The 17615-nt window shown below is 35.9% G+C and overlaps 1 protein-coding gene across 5 annotated transcripts in view; it reads left to right on the top strand.

Moving 5' to 3' along the window:
* gria2b (glutamate receptor, ionotropic, AMPA 2b) overlaps positions 1–2576 on the top strand; it is a 37005-nt gene extending 34429 nt beyond the window's left edge. For 2 of the 5 annotated variants that reach the window (XM_067378894.1, XM_067379191.1), the window contains exons 15-16: positions 1165–1299; positions 1931–2576. In XM_067378894.1, coding sequence (XP_067234995.1) covers positions 1165–1299; positions 1931–2095 — 300 coding nt within the window. In that variant the 3' untranslated portion in view covers positions 2096–2576. Of the gene's footprint in view, positions 1–1164; positions 1415–1930 lie in introns of those variants that run through there. The other 3 variants (XM_067379111.1, XM_067378953.1, XM_067379037.1) reach the window with 3 other exon arrangements.
* The last annotated feature ends 15039 nt before the right edge of the window (positions 2577–17615 follow it).

The raw sequence follows: 17615 nt of genomic DNA on the forward strand, positions 1-17615 counted from the left end.
TAACAAAAATATATATATTTTTTTTTTGATGGTTTGATGTGATTTAAGCTAAGCGATCGTTAGATTTGATCACCTTTGGCAGCGTGATTCATTCGAATGCTCTTTTTCTCAGTTGGTCAGAACAAAAGTGGTAGATACTTACTTGTTCAGATGAAATTCTTATTTTGGTCATACTTCCAAGACTACAATTTGTGATTCCGAAGTACAGTATCCACACCGGTGCGGTGACTGACAGCAAACATTAGATTAATTCACGCTGAGGAGTCGTGTCGATGCACAACCCACGTAAAGATGATAATTCCGCAAATAACTGCAATAGCAGGTTTCGAACAGAGATGGCGACAAAGAGGCAAAACTTATGGACTGCAGCTTTAAATAAATATAATTAAATGTCTATTTTATTACATTTTAAAATCCAAGGTTAAAAAAAAAGGTAGACAGATCCTTAAGGTAACAATTGCACAATTTTTACAAAAGTAAGCTCTGTATATGTGTATGTGTCGTGTGTTTTATGCGTGGTCATTCTGTGCACAGTACAGTACACTAAAATTTGGAAAGAATATCTAACTGACAGCCCCTATCCCCCAAAGATCTTTTTGTAGGTGTGTATATGTGTGTTGATCTCCTGCCTTTTACCCACAATGCCTGTCATCTGCTTCCCTGTGTCTAATGCTATGCCTTCCATTCAGATGCCTCTCTTGAGCATCCCTTTAAATGGTCCTGTAGGCTTTCTTACACAAGCATAATTCTCATCACAGCTAAGCATAGCACATTAACCCCTGCTATAACTGTGAATTCAACAAAGAAATAATATTTACTACAGCCATTAGCATGTGGGAATGTAAGAACTGTGATTGATTTAAAACCACATTGTCGGTTTTATATGTAACTTTCAAGCGAATGTTAAAGGCTTTAGTAAATCCATCCCGTTTAAGCAGAATTGTTGAATGCCCCCATTTGCATTGCTTCAAGGGCACATTAACCAGTAGCGCATTCTACTTAGCACAGTTATTGTTTTAACATTACTGTCCTGAGCTGTGCATTTGTATCCACATAGACGTAAAACTGCCACTTATATATTGTGTTATTTATGCATATGAATGCTTATTACAGATATGCCGAGCTTTCCCTGACCGCTGACCCGTGTCTCATGTGCATTTACAGGAGAAGACCAGCGCTCTCAGCCTGAGCAATGTGGCTGGGGTCTTCTACATCCTAGTGGGCGGCCTGGGCTTGGCCATGCTGGTGGCCTTGGTCGAGTTCTGTTACAAGTCCCGAGCCGAGGCCAAGCGCATGAAGGTGGCAAAGAATGCACAGAATATTAATCCCACTTCCTCGCAGAATTCACAGAATTTTGCCACTTATAAGGAAGGGTACAACGTATATGGGATCGAAAGTGTAAAAATTTAAGGGGGTAGGATACGCGGCCGTCATTCCAATCTGTCCCCGTGCACGCTTCTTTTGGCTTCCATCTGTTCCATTCCCTGAATGTTCTATTGAATGAGGAGGTTTGGACCTTAAGCTGGATCGTATGTACTGGTGTTCCTAGTGGGGAAAAAAAAAAAACTTGACTTCTCCCCATCTACTGCACACATATTGGAGAGAAAAGTTTTTTGTAGATCCCGTGTGATTTTGTTCTGTCAACCCCATTGTCATGTATGACTGTTTTTGTTGTTGTATCGCCCATCTCCCTCATTCCCTGCTTGCTATATGATTTTCTGAATGGTGTTTGCTCGTCACTTTGCTCCTCAATTTTCAATGTTTTTTCCACCACATCAAATTCACATCTGCATTTTCAACTAAACATTTTGAAAATAAGATTGAAGCCCTTTTGTGGGATGCGCTCTAATTTTCTGCCCTCTCTCTTTTTGGCGTGCGTGCGTGTGCGTGAATGTTTGTTTCTCCGTTCGCGTCTATGCGTGTGTTCCAGGTGACCTTTTCGGATGCTATGAGGAGCAAAGCGAGGCTGTCTATAACTGGAAGTACTGGCGAGAATGGACGTGTGATGAGTCCTGAGTTCCCCAAAGCAGTACATGCGGTGCCCTTTGTTAGACCTGGTGTGGGAATGAACGTCAGTCTCACTGATCTCTCCTGATGGATAAGAACCTGCCGAGTGCCTTACACAATGGTTTTCAATAGAGCGCATTCTATTCTCTTTCCTGTCGCTTTCTCCCATATATCTCTCGTCTGAATGGAAGACGGAGGCCTCATTTGATGTCATAGAGACATAAGACTTCCTTGGCCCTTTATAACAAAAGATGCACTCTCCTATTGGAAACATGCCGACTGAGATAAAGACACTCGCTTTAGCGAGCTGATGACATCTACCCCCCCGTAATGGATATTTTTGACGACAAACTTGAAACTCACAGAAGCTCTGAGCGGGAAAGAGAGAAGTCAATAAAGTCTGTCTGTTTTCGTAGCTGACGCCATCCAATGTCTATTTCGGCTCAAGCACACTTTACCATTGTCTGCTTCAGGATGTGAAATGTCTTTTTATTAATAAAACAAACAAACAAAAAGATCTCGATGAAAAAGTATTTTTATGTATTTTCACAGAAAATGGCTTTTAAATAAACCTGCTTACATACCAGTTAATTAAAGCTGTAAATCATAATCTTGACATACTTTTAAGAGCTTAGCTAATAGTTTCACATTTTAATGCCAAATATGTTGCTTATCTTGTAATTTATTAGTCCTCTTCTGATATATTCATTAACATTTTGGTGTTGATATGAAATATCTAGCAATGCTTGACATCTGTTTGAAAAGTGGGTGCCGCTGTTTTGTTCTCTTACTTTCATCAACTTGTTTGGTTTTAAGAATCTGTTTGTATTTTCTTGTTTATCAAGAAAATCAGGGTAGCGGTTATAATATTAAAAAAAGAAAAAAGTGTTTACAATATGAACATGACAAAAATGGAAAATGTTTAAAAAAAGTACCTATTGTAGTATTGCATATGTTTTGCTGTGAAATGAATAGAAGCATACACATCAACAAAATGCTCTGTTAAAAATGCCAAATAATTAAATGTGCCAAATTTATTGATAAATATAGTCATATATTAATCTGTCATCAATGTGAATGTAGTCGATACATTCTGTAAGTTTTGTTACTAAATGTACAGTTGGATGGTATACACAGTGATTTAATTCTTTTTTTTTTTTTTTTTGGTTTGTTTTTACTTTATAGCTATTTTAGCATTCACACCACAATATGGCTTTTTTTATTTCCACTCTGCATCTTGACTTTGTTTTCCAAGCATCCAGTTTATATTCTTTCATAAAATGTGAGAAATTCCATATTACAGGCAAAAACATCTGCGCTTATTCTTCAGTATTTAAGATACCTACCACGAGAGAACGTGTTTGATAATGATAATGATTCACAGTTTATCTTACAGTTAAATGACTATTTCCTATAAAAGCAGTGGCAACCGTAACAGTTAACTCTTGATATTGCAATAAGCCAAGATTAACAAACAAGAGATGTCCCCAAAAGTGAGAGTATATTTATAAACTTAGATAATTATCACAATTATGTACAGTTTTGAATGATTTTTATTGGTCCTTTTTTCTCTCACATCTTCAGCCTTTCTCTCCTCAGTCTTTCGCTCTAGACTGGGAGACAGATACTGGGTAACACTTTTGGTTTTGTCATGATATACTTAATATTAGTCGAACAAGTCCATGTAATTTTAAGGACCGCTCTCTCTACCATTTTGTAAATGAATGTGTGCCAACTTGTTTATTTTTTGGGATCCTTTCTAAATAAAAGCTGACTAATAGTCTTATGTTTTGATTGCAGTTTATCAATGACCAATATGATTATGGCATAACTTTACTTATACCACAGATTCAAATGATAGGGAACTGAACAGGGTGAAAAATATACTGCAAAAGTTATAACAGAGCTTCATCTAGATGTCATTTTACAGTACATTTCGAGTCATCTGAGAAATATGTACTAATCATGCTGATCTTTTTGAAGTAAAATGTAATTTGAGCATGATTCTTTTTAAAGTGTTTCCAGTGATCACTGTCAAAATGACTCAAACACAGAGACACAATCAAGGATTTCATTCTTTCCCATAGATAATTCATGAAGTGATTTCCACTCATTGCTTGTTGCGTTGGGATTGATTTGAATGTGAATGTGTGTGCTAGTCGATAAGAAATGTGAGGAACAGAGAGGTGTTTTTGATCATAAATAATCATGCTGTGACGTCTCTGCATTGGTGTTAATGAATGTCACACATTCCAAGATGACAGATACCCTCCCCCTGCTCTTCCTACATAATCCCCCTTCCGTTTTTGCAGCCCATATGGTGCCCAACACTTCTGGAGACATCCATTTAACATTTCATCTTACATTTAGTCACAAAAAATGAAAGGCTCTTTGGGCATGTAATGAATTGGAGGGCACTTTAGAAATTAGAGTCTTTATCTAATTCCACATTTCATGATCTGAACTTATGTGTTTTGATGTGTTCCCTGCATTTCAAAAGATTCTGGATGGAAAACAAAATGGCAAATATCTGGCTTGGGACTGAACGATTTCTGTTAAAAGACCGCCTGTCCTGTTTCCGTTCCTTTATACTGGGTTTCCAAACAAAGTGCCTTGCTCATATTTATATTTGACCAAATTGCATTTATTTTGACACCTAGCAGCATGGATTCAATAGTACACTAGAAACTTCCAGGCAGGTTGGAAGGTTTGGAATTTCATCAAAACACAAACTATGACTAAAAAGATATATTATTAAAAAAATATATTATTAATTTCTTTAGGGGCAAAATTTTGTAATGGGGGAAATTACTGAGTGCACCTTTAAAGGTGCCCTCGAATGAAATATTGAATTTACCTCGGCATAGTTGAATAACAAGAGTTCAGTACATGGAAATGACATACAGTGAGTCTCAAACTCCATTGTTTCCTCCTTCTTATATAAATCTAATTTGTTTAAAAGACCTCTGAAGAACAGGCGAATCTCAACATAACACAGACTGTTACGTAACAGTCGGGGTGTACGCCCCAATATTTGCATATGCCAGCCCATGTTCCCAACATTATGAAAGGCATTAGACAAGGGCAGCCAGTTAACGTCTGGAGCAGCACAGGTGAATCATCATACTAGGTAAGCAAGCAAGAACAATAGCGAAAAATGGCAGATGGAGCAATAATAACTGACATGATCCATGATAACATGATATTTTTAGTGATATTTGTAAATTGTCTTTCTAAATGTTTCGTTAGCATGTTGCTAATGTACTGTTAAATGTGGTAAAAGTTACCATCGTTTCTTACTGTATTCACCAAGACAAGAGCCGTTGCTATTTTAATTTTTAAACACTTGCAGTCTGTATAATGCATAAACACAGCTTCATTCTTTATAAATCTCTCCAACAGTGTAGCATTAGCCGTTAGCCACGGAGCACAGCCTCAAATTCATTCAGAATCAAATGTAAACAATATAACAGTATACAATACTCACATAATCCGAAGCATGCATGCCGCATGCATGATGAACACTTTGTAAAGATCCATTTGAGGGTTATATTAGCTGTGTAAACTTTGTTTAGGCACTGTTTAAGGCAAGCGCAAGCTCCGTGGGCGGGGAGCATCAGCATTTAAAGGGACCACACAGCATAAATCGGCTCATATTTAATGAAGCCCGAAAATAGGCAGTTAAAAAAAAAAAAAAAAAAAAAAATCTATGGGGTATTTTGAGCTGAAACTTCACAGACACATTCAGGGGACACCTTAGACTTATATTACATCTTGTAAAAAAACATTCGATGGCACCTTTAAATTAAATAGCATGTTTTGAAGCACAATGTTTGGAATAAAAAATGTTATCCTCTTTCTTGAATTTTTAACTACAGTTTAAATAATTGCATCCTCAAAAGACCTTCAAAGATGTATTACAAAGAATAAGGCAGAGTCATCTGATACACAGACAAAAGGAAGGATAACTGTGGTTAAATCCACATAAGTCAGAAAGTACTGACCTATGGGTTATCTCCAGCATTTATGGGTCATTATAGGTCAATGAAAAGACGGAGGGTTGGTGGGCTAAACTCAAAAACCCATTGCCATGATTAGATGACTATCTTTGCTTTAGCTTCCCCTTTTTTGCAACTCAATCCAAGCCGTTATTGATAAACTCAAGCACAGCACAGCTAGATGACAGCAAGGGGAACAACAGGACTGCCCTGAATATGCCAGTGCAGTGGAGACTTCAATACAGCCTCACCTTTCATCTCGCTACTCTCATAATAAAGACCCAAAGCTATTTCCTGGGGTCTGCAGAGGAACCAGAGAGTGGGCTGCAAGAACACGATTACAATTTTATGAAAACATATGCATTATAAGTGGAATTATGTGGGACATAATTGGGGCAAGAAAATTTCCTGCAGTAATCCTAATAATCCCAAATTCAAATATGTGATTGTGCTTTAAATAATACAGCAATTCTCTGCATAATTTATATTACAAGCTTTGGCAAAAGATTTCCATAAGGATGAACTTATGTTCCTTTCTAAAATACAAAATGTTTAAGAAATTATTCCATATATCCATTAACCAGCAGAGTATTTATGATGTAACATGACCTTAATATCTCTCCATCTTGAATGGTAAAAGAGAAAAGTAGGACTAAAAGTATGCAATGTTTTTTGATTGACAGCCCAATGGATTTCATTTGAATTTAATTTTGCCTAGCAAAGAATTTTCCATATGTCACCAAGTCAAGAAGAAGAACTATTTTTATATTAGGGTCAGTGGCTAAAGTCTCATTACAAAATCATTTGTATTCATCTACTAAAAAATTTCCATTTATCCAGTCCAGAGATGTGATTAATCAAGACAAACTCTGTTCTAGTTATACAGTACATTTCAGATCAAAATTTTCCACAAAAAAAAAAAAAAAAAAAAAAAAAAACAGTCAGTCACAGCGTTCAGTGGTCAGACACACAGAGTGTAACAGTGCCCACCCACTTTTTCATAACTCACCCACATTCACGACTCGCATCACGTAAATTATGCTTATTTTATTTTATAGAATGGCGGAATTTGTCTAAAGAAGCCAAGTATGGATGGAATCAATGGAAAGCAGCACAAAATAAAGAATATCAAGGAAGGAACGTTATTCGCAATGTTAATAGTATGGAATAGCATTTAAACAGTAATAGTAACCATTTGTAAATAGTAATAGTAAGGAAGCTTGTTTCCGCCACTGAAAAAAAAATAAATAAATAAATAAATTATCTCACAATTCTGACTTTTTTCTAGCAATTGCGAGTTTCTTTTTTTAGAATTGCATGATATAAACTAGCAATTGAAAGTTAATGATATATAGTTGAAATTATAAAGTCATAAATCTCACAATTGCAAGTTATAAAGTCATAATCTAGCAATTAAAGTCAGAATTTCTGCATATAAACTTGCAACTGGGAAAAATAAGCCTACTTTTTTCTCGCAATTGCGAGTTTATATTTCGCAATTTCGACTTTTTTTCTCGCAATTTTGACCTTTTCTGGCAATTGTGAGTTTATATCTCACAATTCTGACTTCTTTTCTCAGAACTGTGAGATATAGGCTCGTAATTGCGAGTTATAAAGTCCAATTCTGAGGGAAAAAATTCTTGCTTTTATTTTGATTAAGAAACTATGGTGGCCCAGTAGTGCACAACACAACAAAATTAACAAAGCAAACATAAGTTCACAACACAACGAAATCGAGCCACAAAACAACGGAAAAAAGCCACAACACAACGAAATCAAGCCACAACACAACAAAATCAAGCCACAACACAACGAAATCAAGCCACAACACAACGGAAATGCTCCCCACCACTAGTGGGCTCTCAGAGCTCGTTAATATTAGTATTTCTTGCCAATGTTCTATAACAGTGGTCGCCAACCCGTCAATCGCGATCTTTATCACTGTTCCAGTAGGTCGCGAAAATAACAGAATATGAGTACAAAAATATATTACATTTCTCCAGTCTTTGTACTGTATTTTTGTATTTATTTTTATGTTATTTTCTGGAGCTACTGGGACAGACAGATAAAGGTAAATAGCCCACATTATGTCTGAGTCTGTAAACGGCCGTTAACAAGAGGCCAGAGACGCTGAAGACAGAGGCGAAGAGGAGAAAATTCTGTAGCAGGCAGAGCACCTCACTGTTCACGATGCTCGAAATATAGGAATAAAATGTAAATATTGAATTTGGGGTGAGGGGTTATGAATTCATCTCTAAAAGGAGATCAGTCTTCAGGAAGATTTCGATGGCAATGGCATTTTATTTTCCTCTGACCTCAGAATAAAGTAGCTAATTATTAGCGTATTTCAGCTTTGTTTACAGCGGTAACCAAGGAAACGCTGTATCACTGCTGCTCCATAAGCGCCACCTGCTGTCAGAGAGTGAATCTGCGTCTCATTCAGCCTGCTGTTTTTGTTTCATGCTTTTTTGTGTGTCTGTAGCATTTATAATTTCACAAAGATAAAGTCAGACCGTTCTGTTTTTGCTTTAAATCTTGAAAATAAATCTAATTCAAATAAAAAACAACTGCTCATGTAACGTGTGTAGCATCTTTGTTTGGATTGTGATTAAAAAGCAGTGGTTCCTTCCTCTAATTTGAAATGGCTATGTATTTTTGTTTATTATAATAATATTAATAATACATATCTGCAACCAGTATCAGAATTGGCCAATTTGCTTGTAAAAAATAAATAAATAAATAAGACATTGACCATTAAAAAATACTAAATACAATCTTTGCTGTCTTTTTCTATCAAGTAGATCTTGTCTTTCAAAAAGGTAGAGGTCAGGGATCTTGGGCTTAAAAAGGTTGGTGACCACTGTTCTATAAGGTGGACAGTCTTACAAAGATATCAATACCATGATTAGTTTTAAGTATGTAAACGTTGTATATCGACATTACATATTAATTCAAAATCACTTGAGTGCACAATAGATTCATATTTATACCTGTGAATGATTTGACGCGCTACGACGGATGAAGGGAACGTCTGACAATCCCACCAATTGGTTAAAACGTATAATTTGTATTCATTACAATGACTTTGTTTAACATTTAAAAACAGACATGTTCAAATTCCTTTGTACAGTAATTTGAACATGTCTGTTTTTAAATGTTAAAAGTAATTTTAATGAATACAAATTATACGTTGGAATTGTCAGACGTTCCCTTCATCATTCGCCGTGGTAGCACGTCAAATCATTCACAGGTATAAATATGAAGCTATTGTGCACTCAAGTGATTTTGAATTAATATTTCATGTCGATATACAGTGGTTATATACTGTTGAAACTAATCGTGGTACTCATATCACTGCCGACTCTATAAAACATTGGCAAGGAAGACTAACAATACCGAGCTCTGAGAGCCCCCTAGTGGTCGGGAGCATTTCCGTTGTGTTGTGGCTTTATTCCGTTGTGTTGGGGCTTTATTCCGTTGTGTTGTGGCTTTATTCCATTCTGTTGTAGCTCGATTTTGTTGTGTTGTGAACTTATGCTTACTTTTTTAATTTCGTTGTGTTGTGCACTACTGGGCCACCGTAAGAAACAAGCTTCTATAAAATATATATATGGGAGGGCAAAAAAGAACAAGGTATCCTCACTGTGACCATTTGTATCGCCATTTTTTCCCTTTCTGTCCCATCTTTCAATGCAGATTGCATTAGTGCCCGCCCTGTGCTGGTTCCGTACGTTTTTTTTTGTTTTCATTTTTCCCATAGAGATTTTTTAAAAAGTCTTCCTTAAAGAGTTATAAGACCAAAGAAAATCAGCTACGAGGTGATTCACAACACTACAAACTTTGATTTGAAACAAAAAAGTATTTGAAAATTTTACAAAAATACAAAGGTACGTACAAGACAGTGTTATGAACAGCTTTACTGAGGGAAAGAACTGCAATCCTGTGAAGCATTGTGAACAGCAAAACTGAATTAAAAACAATGGAGAAACATAAAACTACTACAATATATTTTAAGTTTATTGCAAAATATGCATAAACAAACATTCAAGAATTTTGAGAGTGTAGAGAGATCAACTCGATTACGCCATTCGCAGTGCTTGTGGGAGTGGGCGGAGCTAACAAGATCTTTTGCACTTGTTGCTTTTTTGACTCTGGTGTAATTTTCTGTACAGCATCATGGGTAATGTAGTTTTTTTCAATAGAAATTCTGCTGTTAAACACAACTATTTTAAAAATAAGCTGAAATAATGCAAGCTGGCATCTTCAACAGAAGCAATCAGTAGGTCTGTCTTTAAAAGTTTATAAGTTATCGTTCAAAATCAATTTCCATATGGGCAAATTTACTTGCGGAACCCAGCCGATGCACTCTATTCTGTTTATCGGTGTCTGTTGTGAGGACAGCACTTCTGACGAGAGATAGTGGATCCGCACAAATAGGTACCGGAAAACAGACGCTCAAAAACCTGGATCCTGTTCCGACAGGATCCGACACAAATTAAGCACTGCATAAAGCTATAGACCTCTATTTGGCTTAGTTAAGATGAAGTGTCAGTATTCGAGATATGGGAGATGGATATCTTACCAGATTCCCCTCCATAAAACTTGATAAGTTGGTGTGATATGTGTATCCCTGACCGATAATTCAGTTGGGAGAAGGTTTCACAGAACACTAGCAGCCCTGTCTGAAAGTTGCAGATGGCAGCTGCTTTTGACATGCGATGTGAAGTCTTTTCTCTGTAGAGATGACATAGGAGACACTGCTCAAAGCTCATCTTCATTTCGTTTTTCTCAAGGCTATCTTCAAACAACAGAAGAAAAATTCATATATTTTTTTTCTCTTGTGGTAATGGGTTGGGATTCTGCACAGAAGGGAAAAAATAGAACCTGTTATCCCCTGGCTGAGTTGTCATGGAAACAGCATTGGCTGTGCTCTTTCCTGTGTGAGGAACAGGATGCCGTTTAGCATGTGGGATCTGAAGACGCTGTTGCAATTGATTCATGTCTTTGTCACCTTTACAAGCCATGAACACGTGTCTAAAACAACTGATTGGCGTGATCTTTGTTGCTCAAAACCATGAAGCCACTAGCTGAGTTAGTCATGGAACATAATTTGTGCCGAAGTTCAACTAGTGTTTGCCGCCTTACACTGCATGAGTTTCTATGGCAACCACTTCTGTGCGGTGATTATTCAGCTCATCCATAAGAGATTCTCTTCTGTGCAAGGGTATTAATGCGCTTTATGTAACTAAGTATGTTGTGATAGAAACCACAAATATCCTTTGAGTTGCACAGAGAATTAAAACACATGGAAGAAACTGATACAGTACTCTCAAAACTTGCAAAAAACGGCACCTTTGAGATGGAAATTGAGTATGGATGCAGCTCTCTAAAAAATCTATATCTAACAGATTGTATAAATGTAATTGAGTTACTGTTATTAAGTCAAATGTGGTACAGTGGACAAAACGGTCAGTCTCTTTAGAATAGTCAGCAGAAGGGAGTGGGTGATCTCCAGTGTTTTAATGTCCCACATTATTCACGCTCACTTACACCCCCTCACAGCCAGAGCAGTAAAGTTAAATGGTGTGTCTCTCTGAGAGGGGAGTTATGCGTCTCTTCTATGACTGAAGAAATGGTTGAGAGTATGAGTCACTGCTCCTTAGCATTACTTTAATAAATAAATAAATAAATAAATAAATAAATCCAAGCAATAAATGAAAGCATCAGTGTGATTCAGTAATTTTCCTCATGGGTCTTCTTGAGTGGTTATCTAGATATTACAGGCTACAGGAAGAAAATAAAAGCATGCATGTGTGTGATCAGTTTTTGCTTGTGTAATCTCATGTTTGTCGTAATCAACTCACTAATCCGGTTTAATTCTGATCCTGAGAATACTCGAGGGCAAAGTGAGGTGTGAGGTTGGTATATGATACGTGGCAGGACCCAAGGCCTCTGTTCCATTCATCCGTTCACTCCCCATTTCCGCATCCGGTGTCTCTCTCACTCGGTCCGTCTGTGAAAATAAGCATACTATTGCCTTTAGTCAGAATTCATGACTTTCAAAGCTTCATTAACTGGGGAATACATGGAATCAATTAAAACCATTTGTTTTCCCCCCAGACAACTGTATAATAATAATAATAAAAATGTATACCATTCATAAAATTTGGGGTTGGTACGTCTCACCAAGGCTACATTTATTTGATCAAAAATACAGTAAAAACAGTAATATTGTGAAATGTTAATACTATTTAAAATAACTGTTTTCAATTTTCATAAACTTTAAAATGTAATTCATTCCTGTGATGGCAAAACTTAATTTTCAGCATCATTGCTCCAGTCCTTAGTTTCACATGATCTTTCAGAACTGTTGTGCTGATTAATACTTAATCGTAAAACACTTACTAGAATGATGACTAGAAAGTTCAAAAGACATTATAAATGTATTTACTGTCACTTTTGATCAATTTAATGCATCCCTGCTGAATCAAAAGAATAATTCTGCCCTACAAAGGCAAGACCTTATCTTGCTAGAGTGTGGAACTGAGAAAAATGACCACTTAACTATTTGTTTTACCTACACTTTTATTCAGATATCATGTGTGTCATAAATGCTTCAGTGACAGATGTATGACACACGCTACATTGTAATTTAACACAGCAAACTTTACTGGACAACCGAAATGACTCAAGAAACTTGATAAAGGGGGTCTTGAATGTCCCAAAAATAACAATAAGTAATTTTCGGCCAAAAATTAAGTTACTGCTTTTTGCCTCTGTAGGGTAGAATTCCTTATTGAGCCCAAACTTTTGAACTGTAGTGTATAAGCATGTTTAGGATATCACAAATAAAAAGATATCTGACAGATATTACTGAAACAGGTGTCCTGGAAAATCTCTGTGGGGGCTCTATAGGAGCTGTTACGGAAGAGGATTAGGGCCAAGCAATAATAAAAAAATAAAACCATCTCGAGATTAAAGTTGTTAAATTTCGAGAAAAAAATCATTAAATTTCAAGAAAAAGGTCGAAATAAAATGTTGAGAATAAACTCGTTAAATTACGAGAAAAAAGTTGTTAAATTTCGAGAAAATAGTCGAGATAAAATGTTGAGAATAAACTCAATAAATTATGACTTTATTCTCAACATTTTATCTTGACTTTTTTCTCGTAATTTAATGAGTTTATTCTCAACATTTTATCTCGACTTTTTTCTCGTAATTTAACGAGTTTATTCTCAACATTTTATCTCGACTTTTTTCTCGTAATTTAACGAGTTTATTCTCAACATTTTATCTTGACTTTTTTCTTGAAATTTAACAACTTTTTTCTCGTAATTTAACGAGTTTATTCTCAACATTTTATCTCGACTTTTTTCTCGAAATTTAACAACATTTTTCTCATAATTTAATGAGTTTATTCTCAACATTTTATCTCGACTTTTTTCTCGTAATTTAACGAGTTTATTCTCAACATTTTATCTCGACTTTTTTCTCGTAATTTAACGAGTTTATTCTCAACATTTTATCTTGACTTTTTTCTTGAAATTTAACAACTTTTTTCTCGTAATTTAACGAGTTTATTCTCAACATTTTATCTCGACTTTTTTCTCGAAATTTAACAACATTTTTCTCATAATTTAATGAGTTTATTCTCAACATTTTATTTCGACTTTTTTCTCGAAATTGAACGAGTTTTTTCTCATAATTTAATGAGTTTATTCTCAACATTTTATCTCGACTTTTTTCTCGTAATTTAACGAGTTTATTCTCAACATTTTATCTTGACTTTTTTCTTGAAATTTAACAACTTTTTTCTTGTAATTTAATGTTTATTCTCAACATTTTATCTCGACTTTTTTCTCGTAATTTAACGAGTTTATTCTCAACATTTTATCTTGACTTTTTTCTTGAAATTTAACAACTTTTTTCTTGTAATTTAATGTTTATTCTCAACATTTTATCTCGACTTTTTTCTCGAAATTTAACAAAATTTTTCTCATAATTTAATGAGTTTATTCTCAACATTTCATTTCGACTTTTTTCTCGAAATTGAACGAGTTTTTTCTCATAATTTAATGAGTTTATTCTCAACATTTTATCTCGACTTTTTTCTCGTGATTTAACGAGTTTATTCTCAACATTTTATCTTGACTTTTTTCTTGAAATTTAACAACTTTTTTGTCATAATTTAATGAGTTTATTCTCAACATTTTATTTCGACTTTTTTCTCGAAAAAGTTTTTTCTCAAAATTTAACAACTTTAATCTCGAGATGGTTTTTTATTATTGCTTGGCCCTAATCCTCTTCCCTAAGCTGTAAATAGAAGCACTGCATGTTTTCTTCTTATTCTTCTTCTTCTTTTTTTTTACTAGAAACTTTGTTTCAAGTTTGCTAAAATTGGGTTGGCTGACATGTCTGCAGGGTTTTGCAAAGAGAGTATGCCTTAAGAAATTAGAGCTTAAAGGGATAGTTCATCCAAAAATGAAAATTCTGTTATCATTTATTCACATGCAAGTGAATCTCTTTCTTCAGTTGAACACAAAAGAAGATTTTTTGAAAAATATGAGTAACTAAACAATTGATGGACTCCAATGACTTCCATTGTTTTTTTGTTTAGTTTTTTTCTACATATGGAAGTCAATGGGCCCATCAACTGTTTGGTTACTCATATTTTTCAAAATATCTTCTTTAGTGTTCAACTGAAGAGAGAAATTCATACAGGTTTGGAACAACTTCAGAGTGAGTAAATGATGACAGATTTTTAACTTTTGTACATACTATCCCAGCTGAAATTGCTTACATCAGCTTTAAACCACAGATTACCCTTTAGATAAAAGTAGCTGGCTACAAGCTACTGACAAAATTACCCAACTATACACTGAAGCTACTTGTAGTAGTGATTATGACTGTTTTAAAGCAACAGAGTTCAGTGCTTAGAGAAGCCTCTGTTTCTTGAAACGCTGATGATACCTCTATCATTGCAAGTTTCCTTACCAATTCCAAGTGAGATTAAACTGAATTGGTTTTCAACTGAATGTAAATGATCTTGGCGAACCAACCAAAGCATCATGTCTGCAGGTGGGAATCCTCTTTCAATTTCTGCACAAAGCTTTTCCATGATCCTTATCCCTCTGGGTTTCCCCTATGAGAGATGCAGAGGGAGACCATGGATGTGTTCTGTGAAGATGGGTTTTACATGTCCTCAGAGGCATATCCAGATTAACACTCCGCTCTCTAATGGAAAAATATGATTTGTGCTTCTATGTCCTGGTTATTCAAATGTTCACAGATTATCTGCATTTGGCTGCATACAGCGCCACCTGATCCTATATGTTTTCTACTTCGCTCATAAATGTTTTTTTAATGTTGTTGACTATGCTTTCCACCTGTGCCCCAGCTCAATCATTATGATACGCAAATCTGAATAATATATAGCATATATATATATATATATATAGCATCAAGGACAAAATCAAAAGAAAGAAAGAGGTCACAATCACTAGTCCATCTCAGATTGCTGACAGCCTCTCTAGGATGTCACTGAAAAGCATCCCAGGGTAACACTTGACATATGGTAGACATGGTGAGAGAGCTTGGTGCCAAAGAAGAACAGAAGGGCAGTCCCCTGGCAGGGAATTAGGCACAGTACCCAGACCAAGAGAGTTAGATTACTGGGTCTGAGGGTTTCATACAGCTTGGCATTGCAAGCAGCTTGGCATTTACTCTGGCCAATGTGAAGGAAGATTTCATCAGCGTTACAAAATAAGCCCATATCATGGGGAAGATCAATGGCAGCACTAATTTATGCTTCAGCTGTCCCTCCCCCGGACAACCATTACAAAAACTGTATAGACAGGGGATGCCTCATGTTATTTTTCCAAACTGGCAACTCTGCAAAATGATTTGTGAATGACTCATGAATTCCAGCCAGCATTAAAATATGATGCAATTCCTTCACATGCAAACTTAAGATGAGGACATCCAGAGGTCGCTGCTGCTTGTCATGTGAGCAGCTGCAGGGGTGGACGCATGTGAGCATGTTTTGAGGGGGAGGGCAAACAGTTTGTCGACTTTACTGCAGCCCCACTCATACCACCACATGTGGCGCCTTTCACAGTGGGATCTTCATTTGTGACAGGCACATTATTAATCCTGATGTCGAATTGATAGCTACCGCTGAGCCTGTTAGTAACATCCATGTGTGTTCTAGTTGCAAAACTTCCCAGAGAGCGGAAATAAAAAGGCACAATGACCCCTAGGGCCCAAAAACAGAGCAGAATGTAATAATAATGAAGTGCAAAAAAGAAAAAAAAGAAAAAAGTTGTGTGTTTTGTTTGGCAAAAACAAAACAGGCCATCAAAAGCTGTGGTTTCCATTGTGATTCAGTGTTATGGCGAGGCACAGAGAGACATCTTTGCCGCATTATCTGCATCATTTTGCATTTGTTTTGCTATAGTACAAAGATAGACAAAACATTAATTTCTCTGAAAACACAAAAATTCTTGAGGAAATCATACACAAAACAACTATTTAATCAACAAAATACTGATTTTTCAAAACACAATGACATTGACAATATGCCATATAAATGGTTTAGACTTTAATAATCTGAGTGCTGCTGCACTGGCTGTAATTGCTCATTTGAGCTTCTGATTTGTTTAAGTTTACATTTATGGCATTCGCTAATGCCAGTGCAACTTACGAACGTGATTTAACATCACAAATGAGACCGCTGTGATCAACAGATGGCGTGCATAAAGTCTGGCAATACAGAATGCTATCTGAACAAGAGATTCCTGTACAAATGTAAACACATGCTACTAGTCAATTGGGTTGGGGGGCTGTTGGTCTTTGGTGAATTTTTAATTTTTGGTTTGAATTTTCGGTCCCACTTTATATTAAGTGGCCTTAACTACTATGTACTTGCATCAAAAAATAAGTACAATGTACTTATTGGGTTCATATTGAATTGCAAAACACTTTTGCTGCTATTGAGGAGGGATACGGGTAAGGTTAGTGACAGGTTTGGTGGTATGGGTAGGTTTAAGGGTGGGTTAAGGTGTAAGGGATGGGTCAACAATGTAATTATAAATGTAAATACAGAAATTAATGACAGATGTATTTACATGCAGGTGTTTTTAAAATTAAGTACAATATAAAAACATGTATGTACACAATAAGTGCACTGTATCAAATGATTAATTGAAATGTAAGTACATAGTAGTTAAGGCCACTTAATATAGAGTGGGACCGAATTTTCTTGAGTCTGCAAACTGAAGTTTGGGATTGAATTTTCTTGTCTGCGAACTGAAGTTTGGGGAATTCTGCTGTTCTTACTTCAGTCCATTATTTGGATGTGAGGAATTATTTGGATTTGAAAGCAAAGCACTCATCCCTGCTAGTGTGGTGAACATGTTGAACAAGTTTAATCTAAATTCTGTTCTCATATCAATCTGAAATGTAGTCTTAAAATACATTCTCCTGAGCCCTTCTTGTCTCTGACCCTCTGCTATTACTGCTTGGGCCAGTTCAAAGACATCCTGCACTGTCGAGTTCCTGTAATGTTAAATCTCTAGAGCTCTGTTCCTCTTCTTCTTTTTTGTTTACCCC

This window comes from Chanodichthys erythropterus, chromosome 1, assembly GCF_024489055.1.
Source record: "Chanodichthys erythropterus isolate Z2021 chromosome 1, ASM2448905v1, whole genome shotgun sequence".
In the NCBI taxonomy this organism is placed as follows: domain Eukaryota; kingdom Metazoa; phylum Chordata; class Actinopteri; order Cypriniformes; family Xenocyprididae; genus Chanodichthys; species Chanodichthys erythropterus.